This window comes from Acanthopagrus latus, chromosome 16, assembly GCF_904848185.1.
Source record: "Acanthopagrus latus isolate v.2019 chromosome 16, fAcaLat1.1, whole genome shotgun sequence".
NCBI lineage: Eukaryota > Metazoa > Chordata > Actinopteri > Spariformes > Sparidae > Acanthopagrus > Acanthopagrus latus.
In genome coordinates, this window is record NC_051054.1 from 14,944,701 (window position 1) to 14,959,040 (window position 14,340).

Below are 14,340 nucleotides of genomic sequence, written 5' to 3' on the forward strand. Positions count from 1 at the left end.
TTCCACAAAAGGTGCTAAAAAATGAATGAACCTACTGCGTGAACTCTCCGTGGACCTCTCTCCACTCTCAATCCAAATTTAGTGACTCAGCACAGCTCGGAATTTGTTTTCAAATATGTCAATGTCAGTTTATTAACTTACACCTTACTTGATATTCTGCGACATCCGTGAGTTTGAAACGTTACATTAAAATGAATTATATGTGGCACCTCGGCAGACCCTGAAGACATTACTTTAAGCAGCAGTAGCACTGCTTAAATGCATGATATACTGCAGGCTCGTCTGTGACATTCATGAAACAAACCACACACATACATTCAGGGTGGTATATAAACATGTACTGCAGTCAGAAAGGTCACTGAACATGGCACAACACCGTCGCCCTTGAGGAAATAAGTCCATTGTGTAAATGAATCCATCCCCGGGGTGGTTTGAGTTTCGCGATGTAAATAATTCAGCTCCGTCCTCCGGCTACTTGTAGAAAATGCGCTCGTTGCAACTTAAAAAACAGGTTTCATTGATATGGAGCTACACGTCAACAATCGATTCGTAGACGTGTGTCCTGCATATCAAATTCTAAAAAGCAACCACAAAGAAAAAGTGATGAAAGAGGGTACATTGATTGAAGAGACGTGTAGTGCATTTCACCAAGGAAAATGAAGAGCGCGTGTGCACTGATAGAGCCGCTCATGCACGGTAGATTTTTTCTCTTCACTGGATACAGAGTTCAGTGATCATGCAACAGAACTGGCCCTCTGCTGGCTGCTGCTGCTAACTGCACCCTCCAGACCAACGGGTCACAGTATCTATGAGGAAGGTGGATCAGTGTCTTTAGCTGCAGTGTCAGCCAAGGCACTGCGGTCGGCCTCTAACAGGCGCAGCCCCTCTGAGCGTTGTCCTCGGCTTCTTGACCGCCTTTCTCCTCTTCCAGAGTGGCCTTCTCCAGGTAATCATCCAGGGATCCCAACAAGACGTCCACGTCTCTCTTGTGAGCCTGCAGCACCAGTTCTGCCAGCCGAGTGAAGGACTGAAGGAAGGAGGAAGTGCAAAATCAACACACAGATAATAAAAGAAGCATGTGACAGGCAGTTCCCTGTAATATTTGTGGACTTTTACAATGTAACAAACAGTTTCTTTGTCCTACCTCGCTGATGTTAATGTTGATGGAGGCACTGGTCTCAAAGAAGTCCATCCCATAGGTCTCTGCTAGCTGCAGGATCCAGTTGGATTTGGTAAGAAATGTGCATTACAAAAGGTCTTTCACAGCTATATTGATAGTCAGTTTTACCATTGATTGAGCTTTCATGCTTTGCACTTTTTCCAGCTTTCAAACAATACTCTACTAAGAACTCCGGTTAATTTTGTATGTCTGTGAAATCCCACACAGTACTTGATCCATCAAAGACTAAGTCACATGTAAGAAAGTAGATGCAAACTACTTAATAACAAAACAAAACCACAAAATAGTGGGTAAATCAAACCTTGCTTCCTTGGTCCGTTGTCACCTGCCTCGTGAGCTCCTCGTCACACTTGTTCCCTACCAGTATCCTCTGCACCACGTCTGGGGCACACTGCAAAAACAACAACGACAGGCACAGAGAAAAGGAACTTCATCATCTTGTCACACACACTAAGCCACCGGGTGTGTGGCGAGCATAAACAGCCCACTGAGAGGCAATACGACAAAACTCTTGCTCGCTGCGAAGGGCGACAAGTTCAGGAGAGTGAGACAAGACTGCTTATCGTCTTACTTCGTCGACATCACTCGCCCACTTGGCCAGGTGCAGAAAGGACGACTTGCATGTGATGTCGTACACAAAGATGATGCCCTAGAGAACAGAGAACAGCTGAAGGATGAGTTCTGCAGTGGCACATGGAGGCAGCTGGACTCCATCGGTTGTTCACATGGAGGGATCCTCACCTGTGCCCTCCTGTAGTACTGTTTGGTAATGGTCTGATATCGTTCCTGACCTGCCGTGTCCCTGCAAACAAGACGAAGACACGTCAGTGAGAGAAGATACACACAATATGCACGTTGGCTTACTGTAAACGCAACAATAATGATATAAAGTATGACCTACCATATCTGCACTCGCACCTTGATTCCATCTATTTCAAGCGTTTTCATTTTAAAGTCAACGCCTGACAAAAGAAAGAGACAATTACACTTTATAAATCACAGAGATCAGGGTCGACACAAGCGACCGGTGAGCAGCCTGCTTTGTGGTACTTTACACTGGCTTTTGCGTGTTTGTAAGCACTAGATGAGTGTTGCCCAGAGACACCATTATGGCCTAATGAACAGATTCTCAGGCACGGCGTAGCGTCAGCTTTTAAGTCATTGTGTCTCCAAAAGGACGCCACAACCGATGTGAGCAACGTTTTTGAACAATTTTCTCCCATTAGGTAACAGGACAAGGGAGGGCTACAAAATGTGGCTGCCAGCAACGTGAATGTGTCGTATGGTGACCACTCCGCTGGTTATTCAAAAGACAATACTGGAATGCGTTAATCGACGAGTTAATCTTTCATACTTCCACTCAAAACAAAACATTTATTTCTATTATTCATGCCACATACTATTTATAGTACTCGATGCTTAAACTGTGCATTGTAGTATTCTTTTCTTTTCATCGTCAATATGATATATTTACAAAAGCAAATCGCAGCAACTGGATATTAGTCAAAATGTATATAACCTCTACTTGCAGTAGGCCTAGCCAGTGTTACTGCATTTACTTTCCCCAGGCTGCTGTCTGTAGATGAAAAAATGTCCAGTATGACGAACTGTTATTTGGGCTACTGAGTTAGTTTTTTCCCTTATAATCGAGTAAAGCAGAAGCTGAATCAATTCATAATGGAGAGGGAAAAAAATCATGACTGGGTTTAACTCCCACTGAAGCGAGCGAGACCATCACATCATGTGATTTTGTGTGGTGAATGTACATTTGAATCGCATCATTAAATGTGTTCATTTTAACACTCATGTACCATTAACAGTCGGCCTACCAGGAAAGACAAATAAACACCGGAGTCCTCTCAGCTTACAGTGTAAATAATTATCATGTCCTAGAAATTCAAACTGAAATGGATAGGAGAGCTGAGTAAACACATTTTGTTTATGGATACCGCAGTTCCTCTAAGCACCCAGTGACAATCATTCAAAGGCGGAGTGCAGTATTTCCATTTTATAGGAGCTGCGTGGGCCTTTATGGAAACGATATGTCTGGAATAAAATGATCATCCTAAAATGACACCCAGCTTGAAACTCAAAACCCTTTTTTTCCTCAACTTAACGGCATCTGTAGCTCTCTGCCTATGGATTGCAGTATACTGCACTACAGAGTTTTAATAATTATTCAGCTGCTCATTATTTTCAGCCCTCCAGCTCCCCCTGGGACCTACTTCCATGATCAATTCCTGTCAAGCGGATAATCAATTAGTTTGCCGATCATTCCATTCACATCTGCACTAAACTACACCACGCTGTACTTTCCCAGTTTGTTGCACCTCCTTAACTTCTGCTGTGAAGAAACAAAATTACTGAATGACTCTTACAACCGGCAGACACATCTTTTTTTGTTTATTTTTAAGATGCTACATCCAGAGAAAATAGTGAATTAGAAGACGCTGCATGTCCCAGATCAATCACGTTCATCGCTGTCGATGAAGCCGCTCCTGGATCTGTCCAGATGGCACCATGACTGTGGTCTTGTGTTCCAGTTCAAATGTGTCGCTTGCAGCACACATTCTCTATGAAACACAACACTGTGCGAGGCTGCAGATCTGGAGCATGAACTTTTTTTTCTTCCTCATATAACCAGGTTTAATCCCACCTAAAGCCCTCTCACTCTGCATGAATACTCCACAATACAGCTCCTTTCTCTTACAGCCACAACAAACTGGAGTCTGCCATGGAAAACAGAAACAGCCCCACCAGTTTTTCCTCCAAGTCATCAGGCAGGAAAGGAGCACCAGTTAACAGGATCAAATATCTTACATTTTAAGGGGCAGAGAAAGTGATGTTTCCTTTCCTGTTGACCTTCCTCTCCATTGTTACTGTGACACACTTCACAGACCTGCCTTCTCAGACCTCCTCTACACCCTTTCAGTCTCTCTCTCGGAGCCGGATCTCCATCAGACAACGTTGTTATTTTTGCACAGCAGTGATAACTTTGGCTCTGCAACTATTGTGTACATGGTACATGGTTTCAGGGCTGTTTTGGCCTGAGGGCAGTCTGCACTAATCCTTCCAGCTAAGTAGGGCCTGCTTAGACATTTGAATTCAAGGGAAAATTACAGTAAATTATTCTGAGGGTGTAATAAAAAAAAAAGAAGTAAAGAAGTACTGAAAAGTATTCAGTGCTGTGTGTCTGGTTCAACCTGTGGCTGATACCGGGTCATAAGATGAGTGTGGAAACAGACGTCAGTTAAAAAAAACAAAACTTGTTGGATGACTTTACTCACCGATGGTGGAGATATGTGAGGGATCAAATTCACTCTCCGTGAACCGGCGCAGCATACACGTCTTCCCGACCCCCGAGTCCCCGAGCATGAGCAGCCTGAACAACACGTCGTACTGTTTGGCCATGACCACAAACTAAAAAACCACAGGAGAAGCTGAGCAGCGCTCCTCCATGGAGCTGCCGGCTGATGTGGTCGCCGCACCGTGGCCGCGTGCTGCCTTCAAGGCCCCCTCGGAAATTTCCACGCTTCAGTCATGGGAAGTGTAAATACGTAAAAAGAGCTTACAACAACTATTTTATTCATTCATTTTATTTCTTACAACCAAAGCAAGTTGATCAATTATTCGTTTTAGTGAGTAAAATAAACTGTAGGAACGTTAACAATGCTGATTAACTGACTTACGTTTAAGCTTCTAAACGTGTTGAATGCATTTCCTTTGCTTTGTCTTGTCAAGGCCTCCATACTTTCTTTGTTTTACTTTTTAAAGTGTCAGATGTGGCTGTCACATTTATTTTGCATATCATGTTAATATTATCAGGACCATTATTATCATCATGATTGCTGTTGTTATCATCATTACTTTTCAACAATGATGATAATAATAATGCCTTTTTATCTGATTTCCTTTTTGTTGTCTTACCCTCTCATCATGTGCTTTGTTTTCTGTTTTTATCTCACATGGTTTTATATATCAGAATCAGAGTCAGCATCGCTTTGGATGCCAAGTATGGCGAACTTGCTGTGGTCTGCAGGTGCAAAAATGGTACAATCCCAAACAAATTATTAGAAGATATACTAAAAATATAGATGAAAAATAGAAAATTACAGATGGACAATAAGACATGGATGGAGATTATAAATCGTCGTAAGAAGGACCAGATTTAGTGGGGGTCACAGGTCTTGTTTGTGAGGCTAGTTGTAGATGGGAAGAAACTTTTGGTCCTGATGGACGCAGTCTGCTGCCAAAGGGGCCTGTGTTATATTTTCCTATTTTAAATGTCATTACTGTACAGTTTTGTCATGTATGTGTTTACTTTTTTCAGAACATCCCATCATATAGAATGTGCTACGTAAATATAATTCAACTGACTATGTGTAATGGCATTTTTCTACGGCTCCTGAAGGCATCATACAACCTGCATCCTTGAAGAGGCAGCCTGTTGCAGTGGGAGTGTCAGCTGGGACACATCACCCTGAGCTCAACCCTAACTTCAATATTTAAACTAACAATACAGGTTGAGCAGCAGCCAGGTGTCATAAATGCTGAGGTCATGAGACTAAAGTCTCCAACATAACCCCACCCGCCTAGGAACACTTTCCCTTCATATGTAAAAAAGATGTACTTAAATATATTAACTTTTCATTGTCATATTGTATTCCTCCCCACCACTGGTACAGAACTTTGGTGGAGAAGACTTAATCCCTTGTCATGAATCTATTTTATTCCATGCATGAAGTAATCAAATAGCTAAATATCTATGTGTCTATCTTGTGTCTTCTATTAAGTGTAAACAGATATTCGACAAAAGGACTTTTTATGATCTTGACTTTCTAAAATATTGGTAAAAAATGTGACCTGTGGCTAAATGAAGGCACCTCTCTCCTGATGCGCCTGTTGTCTACTTACTAGCTGAAACTGAGTAGAAAACCCCCCAAAGATCTGAGTCCTCTATTTGAAACACAGTTCATATCCACTGACACATTCTGCAGTGTAACATTCTTAAGTCATCCCTCTTGATTGTTTTGATCATATTAGCAGTTTCTTATATTTGATAAACAAATCTGATTATTTCATGTACCGGAAGGCATGAAGGAATCTTTTCAACATCGGTGGAGCGCACATGTTAAGCAGGGAGTCCTCCCCCAGGAAATTTGAAATGATTAACACTTAATTTCCTGCATTCTGAGCACCAATTTGTGCCTTTTCTGCATCAATCTATATGGGAAATGCCTTTGTTTACTGTGAGGAAAGCACAAAATGCAGGCACCAGATCTTTACATACTGTTTTACATACTGTATTATATATAAAGTCTTCTGCTACCTATTTGTTTCTACTGCAGGTATTCAAAAAATCAAGGGGAACCCTTACTCCATCCTAAATATATATATAAACTGGAACTGAAGATTAATTCCATCAAGCATCTATTACCATCCAACCCCAAACACAAGAACAAGTCTGACAGTTAAAAAGCTTAATGTATGAAGGCTGTTATAAGTTACTGAAAACATGTTGAGTCACCAATACATCCCAAAAGGATAAAATAGTTTTATTTATAGTCTCATAATAAAGGTATGCCTCAACTTGCAAGACAACCGTTGGCAGTATGTACAACATACCTGTAATTTCCATGGAATGGAACAAACAAATATTGATCACGTACACACTAATTAACCTCTGCAAAAAGGAAAAAAAAAAAAAAAAAAGGAAAAAAAAAGAAAGATAAACGTTCCCAGCACAGGCAAATATATCAAGGGAAGGCTTTTCTTTGCAGAGCTGACACCATTTAAGAGTATACAGTGTTATATACTACACACTGAAATGGACTTCCATTAACAAAAATAAAGGTCACTGCCCTTTAACTGCATTGCGTAACATTCAGTATCCTTTTTTTTTCTTTTTTTTTAATACCCACGTTTTATTTGATAATAATAAAAATAGAGGAAAATAAATAGTTGAACCTGTGGAAAATCCACTAAAACAGAGGGTCAACTTGTTCATCCTCCCGTGTTCTCTGGAAAATCTCAAGCCAAACATGAGGGAGCTCAGACATGAGGGTAAGAAATCAATTTGGGTGCATCAATATAAATAGAGGGACTCCTTTTGATTACACAAACATTTTTCAAAGACAAAAACTTCAGCCATCTACACTGAATAAGGAGGGTTGCATCTTGCATAACAGACATTTTTTTTCAAAAGCAACTTCACATTCTTTTCTGGAAAAGTATGAATATTAAAAAGGTAAACTATCCCTAATTACCAATGTGTCAAAGGTCGTAAAGTCTCACAACTCCAACGAAGGGAAAAAAAAAAGATTTTATTTTATGTAGCTTTACTAAAGCCTCACACCTTGTCATCTCCACATTTGATTACGAATGGTTACCATGAGGTTTGAAAAGCACATAGTCCTTCAAAACCGCAGAGCTGCCTCACTTTGGGTGGGTGGGTGGGGGTCTTAAAAGTTGTTGCTGGGCCACAAAAGGAGTGACAGGACACTTGCCAGGAGGAAATAGGAAGGTAGAAGCGTATTTATACATAATAGCACCTCTCTCACACAGTCTCCGCCTCGTCTCCTCGACTGGCGCAAGAAGGCAGGACTGAGTGCGGACAGGTAGTAGGAGTCGGGGGCTGGTGGGCAAAAAGAGTCTGTTTGGAGAATTGCGGGCCACCCGAGTCTAGCTGGGCTCCATGCGCAGCTTCTTTCTGTTAGGCGGCTCGTCCGGCTCCGATTCGGAGCTGGAGTCGGAGCCGCCGTCGAAGGCGGACACCGCGCTGCCTTTGCGGTTTGTGTACAAGCTGCTGTCAGAAGAGTAGTTTGTCTGGAGCTGAGTGTTCCCCTTGGCTTTCTCCAGTGCACGAACTGCAGCAACAGCAAGACAGGATTACAAAAAAATACTACAGACAATACTAAATACAGCATATATTTCACATTGCATTCAAAAGTTTACATTACTGTCCATGTTTGGCATCGACATCCATCCTGAGTGATCTGATCATGTGTGGTACGGGCATGAATGTACCTGAGATGCACCTACTATGCATTTGAGATTGGACCACTCAGACCACATTCAGAGGTGGTCTGGGCCGGATGTGAACAGATTCTTTTTGGAGTGTTTCATGTTTGTAAAATATAATAATAGTATATTAATAACTTTATATGTATAGCACCTTTCATGCTAAGATGAAGTCCAGAGCACTTAAACGCTAGACATTTACTAGTTCCTGTATTTGTGTACAAACCTGTCAGTTTGTCCAAGCATGTTGGCAACTACTGTGGGGCCGCCAGTTAGAAACAACAAGGCATGTGTTCTTTAAAAACCAAAAGGTGGAGACAACATAACAAACTGATGTACTCAAGGGCTGTCTTCTTGTGATCGATCACCCACGATGCATGTTAATGCCTGGTTTGACCAGCCTCCACATTACTTTGTCGTATGGAAAAAACAAAAAAAACAACACTTCCTCTACTTACCTTGCTGCTCCAACAATGCATTCTGCTTCTTTAAGTCATCGATGTCTTGCTGGTGGGTATGGTTTTTTCGCCTCATGTACTGGATGTACTCGGTGGCTTTGTCTAGAATCTGTGCTCGGGAAGCCTGTTTGACAGAGTTCTGTCAGCGAAAATTTCAGAGAGCCATGGGACAATGCGGTGTGTATTTTATTCGGGTAAAACAAGATATTTTCACAGTCAACACAGTATTAAACATTCATCATCAAAACAGTAAGTCTGTATTCTAAAATAAGAGCAAAAAACAGAATTATTACACCTTAGGTACCTAACACTTACATATTAAAGAATATCTCCTGGCAGGGACAACGGTACAAAACTGATTTCATACATGTTGAAGTACCATCCCACCTGCATCCTGAATTATGCCAGAAGTGCCTGTTGCACTTTTCACATTTCATTTAATGATTTATGGACTGAGAGATGATTTTCCCTCATTCCTCTGTTTCCAAGAACCTCCAAGCAGCACACCAAAGAATAGCACAATGCACAACAATGTCTAAAAACTGGTTAAACATTATTGACTTGGAAATGAGTTTAAGTTTATCTGAAACTAGCATTTCATGTGAAAAAGATTAAAAATTCTCAACTTAAAAAAACATTGATTTCTTTTTTTACTTTAACATAGAATAGAAAATGATGAAATGTGCGTCTCACCTTCTCCCCTTGTAATGCGGGCACAGAATCTCGTAAACCATGAAAGCTGTCTTTAATGTGGTCCCTGCGTTTACGCTCGAGTGCGTTGTGATGTGCACGCTTGTCTGCCTGCAAAGAGACAGACCACATTTAAACACAGGTTAAAGATGCTAAAACAAAAAAAAAAATACAAGAAAGGTTTGTCCATTTATGCCTGTGTGATTTCTGATAAATGAGGAAGACGAGCTAAGCAACAAAATGCAAATGCTGCAGCTTTAAATCGCAAATAAGTAGAATATAAGCAGAAGTCTTATCTTTCACAGGGCTCTTCTGCCTAAACTTAATTTCCCTCATACTGCAGGTACCTGGTGTCAGTATAGGCCCAATGCTTACATGGATGTGATCTGTTTGCTTTTAGTTGTTTAAAGGGTTGGACCAGCTTTACTCAAATCCACCTGCATGTACAGTCTGCCTCTATCAGTCAGCCCAGCCTCACTAGCTACTGTACTGAGTAAACTGCTCACTAAGATTGGGTGGCAAGAGACCAGAGAGCATGCAGTAAACCGGTGAAAACACTCTTCTTGCCAAAGTAAACAGATTGCATTGTTAAAAATTAAAGAATAAAAATGAGAGCAGTGTGCAGCCATGTTAAATCTCACCAACAACATGGTTAAGAAGTTGCAGACATATTTCTTAAATAACTGATTGCAGACGAAAATGGATTTCCGAAGTGTGTCAAACATTAAGACACTTTACACCGTTTACACCCTAATCATTAAATGGCTAAATGAAACCAAAGAACAGATCAAAAAAGGTGAAAATGAATGCAAGTAAATACAGAATAAGATTTTTTTATGCAACTCATCACTGTACCCATTTCTGGTCCTAATGTATGGCTGTATGTCATTCATTAAAGCCACCAATCATTACAAAATTATACACTAAAATGGAAAAAAATCTCTCACAATGAAGAGAGCCGCACCTAAAATGAAAACATGATTACTATCCCGCAACATCAGAAATGTTGAACAATGTAGGCTTAACCAACCGCCCTTACTAATATATTTATACTGGGGCTTTATGAGGATCAGATCCCAGCTTAATCAAATGGGGGAGGGGAAAACATGGCTCTGAGATATATGTGACCAGATCCAGGATCTGTCTAGATTATTACTGCATGCTCAATTAAAACAACATTGCACATTTATGGCCAATTCAGTACAACTGGTCTGTACATCATGGGGACTTTAGATTTGCATGTGAGTTAAAATATGTCTGAATTTTCATTTGACAGGTATGTTCTAAAAAAAAAAAAAAAAGCAGCACTGGATGCTCGTTGTAAAGGAGGGTATTTAAAAGGGTTCACATGGTTGGCAGGGAATAACAGATCTACTTGAGGATGGCTGATCGACAAAACATACAAAGACCAGCCGTCTCTAATGTCCTGTTTTGCACTGCGGTCAAGTGAGCCGTCGGCAGGGTTTTGTTGCGCATTTATTTATAATTGCGGTACTGGTGTCAAAATGGCCGTGTAAACACTGGGATGAAGACTTGGACAACGTTGACATCGAACCTGACTGGGGACTTGTCAGATATGACTCTGTCATTTTCTCACAGACTGTGGAAGAATGACTTACAGCCGTCTGTGCCATTCTGACCTGGATTTCCACTTAGAAATTCAGTAAAGAAACAAATTTTTCAAATATACAAGCAATATGCCTTAGTTAGTCAGTTCCCACTACAATTATACAACCATATGACTTCAAAGTTGACATATATTAAATGTTACAGAAGTCAAGGGCATTCTGAGCAGAAAGCCTTTGGGAATCTCAGCAGACCTGTGTGGAAGCTGACAAAACATTTTACTGTACATTTCACTGCCTTCTTACAATGCAGGTGAATGTATCATTGTACTTTCGAATAGATATCGCATAGTTATCATATTTCCTGGAAGACACATTACATAAAATGGTTACACTATCAATGGGTGCGTTAGTGTGAGTATTATTTGCCGTTTCCTGGTTTATCAAGCCTTCAGCGGCAACCTTTACATGCCCTTTTTGGCCTCTCCCAGCACCGGTACCGTAATTGTACTACATGAGGCCCAACAAAATTCAACCAGGGGCTGGCTTAGCAGGAATTTGACAAACGACCGCTCACACAGCAGTTAAACGACGTAACTTATTCACCAGACCGATGTGCTCGACTTTCGTTACCAAGCCAGTCGGCCAGCACTCCAAAGTACACTTTTGTTCTTACAGCTTTCTCCTTATTTGTCCTAAAATGCAATGTTTGTAAAGAAGCCCAGCTAGCTCCCTAGCTAGCGCTATCGGATAGCGTAGGTTGACAGGAACGTTAAAGTTGCTGTTTGGCTAAACATTCGGCTAGCTAACGTAGAGGAAACGGAAACACATACATCGCTGTCGACTTCGATGTCATCGTTTTCGCTCATTCTTCGTTAAAAAGTACGAGAAAAGAAAACAGGCAGCTGTCAAAACAAAGTGCCCGCGACAACTGGAGGCAAATAACAAAATCTAGCACGGAGCTGCGCTACAGCAGATACATGACGACCAACGATTTCTCTACACGTGATTCGCCTACACATGGACGGGAAAACATTAACGGCGCATGCGCGACGAAACGAGGCCTCACGGGGGATGCAGTTTTGGCTGGATTAGGCTCGGTGCTTTTTCGGGAATTGGAACTACATTTCCCACAAGGCCACGGAATTGGAAGCGCCCACCAAAATATACCGTTATCTCTAACAAGTTGCAAACACAGTAGCCCTCGGACCTTCAGTGTAATTACTCGTGCGTGCATTGATGCATTGTTATAAAGATGTATTAAAAACAGCATTTCATGCAAACAGTCATTATAAAATAAACGGCGATGCCTTGATATAAACAATGATATTTAAACGAACGTATTCCCCATTAAAATACCTCTCATGCGAACATGACTGTGGAATTAAGGACAGACATACATTGTGCTCAAGTCTGCTGTCTTAGTGGTCATTGTCAGCAGGGCAGCATGCCACAATAACCAGGCTCTCCTCTCAGCATATGATTATGAGGGCAGATGGTGGCCTAGCTCACACTTTGCCTGCCCTCCCCCCACTCACCATCCATGGCTGCACACTAGTCTCTATGGGACCTTTAAATAGCTTCTGCAGCAAACAATTACTGCTCATAAACCTGCTGCAGCACCACAAACGACGTGCTTCATCACCAGGGCTTTGTCTCATCCGATTAAGACAGTTATTGAATATTAAACACCTTATATCTGATCTTTATGTGTGCATCAAATTGTAATTTTCATGTTGTTTTTTTGTTTTAACAACAGAGGGTGCAAAAAGGGAAGAAAAGATGTTCCTACATGTTGTGCCTACAGCATGTTCATGGGTCCTGTGTGTGTACTGCCATTACCCGGTGTACATGGTTAATTGTAAATGGACATGCATTTCTATCATGCTTCTCCGGTCTACTGACTGCTCAAAGCGCTTTACAATACTTGTCACGTCCACCCAATCACACACACACTCAAGTGATTACAATCTGCATTACATTTAATAATGATGTTTTAATTTTTTCTCATGCAACGAAACGTGGTGGTGATGGTAAAAAGTGGCCACAAACTTAAAAGTGTAAATCTTTAAGGACAACTGAAAAAAAAAGAAAGATAAAGGATTTCTTTGTGTTCTGACCTCTGAGGAATGGCAATGTCACGTCATGACAACATTGAACTAACACAGAAGTGTGTGTGTGTGTGTGTGTGTGTGTGTGTGTGTGTGTGTGTGTAATACAATAGAGTATTTTGCTTGTCTTGTCTAGAATCGATCTACCCAGAGATGAAAAGTTGGTGATTCATCACATGGTAATATGTTATGTCAGTATAATTGGCATTTCTTGAAGTGCTTGGACTGTCCTCAGCTGCAGCTGTTTGGCCTGTAAGATGCCCCTGACTGTCTAAGATGTTCCAAAGGAAAATGTGGAAAAGAAACTGTGTGAAAAGCACAAACACACAAAACAGTGATGATCTGAAGATTAAACATATTGTGTTTGACATGCTGGAGAACATAACCACAATCAGATGTTAGAGAGAAGTGTCTCTATAATCAGTGAACATTAACATTGACAAAAGGGACTCGTGAGTTCATCATGACCTTAGAAGAGAACAGGATGACTTTAGGCTGCATATAACCAAAGAACATCATGACATTCACATGATACTTGGATCCATATTTACAAAGCACGTGCAGTACAGTGGAATTTCAGACTGTGTTGCAGTGCTGAAGGCCGTTTTTTAAAGGTCTCATCTTGGAATTGAGACACCGTAGTTGTGACTTGGTATCAGTTAAGCACGGACAGACTGAATGAAATGTAAAGGTCGACAGTTCACCTTCACAAAACACAGGAGTTTAGTGAATGAATTCTTATGTTTATAATCTGAAACATCACCGATGGACTGAGATGGACCAAGTGACGCCTTGGTCCATCCCAGTTGTATTTCTTGTTTTTACTACTTCTCTTCTGTTTGTTGTTTGCTTTTTTACTGTTCTTTGGAAAATGTTGTAAAATCCAGCCAGATTGCTGCCATGTCCTGCACAGCTGTTTTGTTGTCTCTTGCTCACCTAGGACTTGTGCGTCGAAGAAGCATGGCAACTCGGCATAGGCTGCTGTTTCCTGGGAGAGATTCCGCTGAATTTCAGCGCGGCAGTTTTGCTGTGACCTAAAGCTGAAACTAAGTCAAACATAATTAGTGGAATGAAATGCGATAGAAAGAAACTACATAAAACTTGAAATACTTGAGGAGATCTGACTTTCTAAAATCTAATCGCCACCATGCTTTAGAGATTAGGGCAACAACATGCGAGCCCTGCCACACATTTCTGATCTGTTGTTGTGCAAGTTGTAAATAAAAGGTCTGAAAGCAGCCCAGGCTCGTAAATAGAGGAAGGCCCCTTTTGAAAAGACAGATCTGTGCCAGGCAAACTGAATCCCCTGCCTGGTT

General features: G+C 41.2%; 2 protein-coding genes across 3 annotated transcripts; both read right to left on the reverse strand.

Moving 5' to 3' along the window:
* Window positions 1-102: 102 nt before the first annotated feature.
* On the reverse strand, window positions 103-4,703 carry LOC119005165 (ras-related protein Rab-15-like). The gene is made up of 7 exons (XM_037072714.1): window positions 4,468-4,703; window positions 2,082-2,142; window positions 1,922-1,982; window positions 1,752-1,829; window positions 1,482-1,571; window positions 1,145-1,210; window positions 103-1,027 (listed from the first exon to the last, which is right to left on the reverse strand). The coding sequence occupies exons 1-7, from the start codon at window positions 4,589-4,591 to the stop codon at window positions 869-871; spliced, it is 639 nt and encodes a 212-aa protein (XP_036928609.1). The 5' UTR covers window positions 4,592-4,703; the 3' UTR covers window positions 103-868.
* A 2,007-nt stretch (window positions 4,704-6,710) lies between these two features.
* LOC119005040 (protein max-like) lies at window positions 6,711-11,954 on the reverse strand. 2 transcript variants are annotated; one of them, XM_037072439.1, is made up of 4 exons: window positions 11,747-11,954; window positions 9,352-9,459; window positions 8,659-8,782; window positions 6,711-8,046 (listed from the first exon to the last, which is right to left on the reverse strand). In XM_037072439.1, the coding sequence occupies exons 1-4, from the start codon at window positions 11,780-11,782 to the stop codon at window positions 7,862-7,864; spliced, it is 453 nt and encodes a 150-aa protein (XP_036928334.1). In that variant the 5' UTR covers window positions 11,783-11,954; the 3' UTR covers window positions 6,711-7,861. The 2 variants fall into 2 exon arrangements, with proteins under 2 accessions (XP_036928334.1, XP_036928333.1); XM_037072438.1 differs by having other exon boundaries at window positions 8,659-8,797; window positions 11,747-11,951.
* Between the last annotated feature and the right edge of the window lie 2,386 nt (window positions 11,955-14,340).

What these genes read in the sequence shown, in the direction of transcription:
- LOC119005165 (XM_037072714.1), bottom strand. Translation starts at nt 4,591, where the DNA reads ATGGCCAAACAGTACGACGTGTTGTTCAGGCTGCTCATGCTCGGGGAC. An exon ending in AGTACTACAGGAGGGCACAG is followed by an intron (nt 1,830 to 1,921) that starts GTGAGGATCCCT and finishes TCTGTTCTCTAG; the next exon opens with GGCATCATCTTTGTGTACGA. An exon ending in GGGCGAGTGATGTCGACGAA is followed by an intron (nt 1,572 to 1,751) that starts GTAAGACGATAA and finishes TTGTTTTTGCAG; the next exon opens with TGTGCCCCAGACGTGGTGCA.
- LOC119005040 (XM_037072438.1), bottom strand. Translation starts at nt 11,782, where the DNA reads ATGAGCGAAAACGATGACATCGAAGTCGACAGCGAT. An exon ending in ACATCGAAGTCGACAGCGAT is followed by an intron (nt 9,460 to 11,746) that starts GTATGTGTTTCC and finishes GTCTCTTTGCAG; the next exon opens with GCAGACAAGCGTGCACATCA. An exon ending in TGCATTGTTGGAGCAGCAAG is followed by an intron (nt 8,047 to 8,658) that starts GTAAGTAGAGGA and finishes CTGTTGCTGCAG; the next exon opens with TTCGTGCACTGGAGAAAGCC.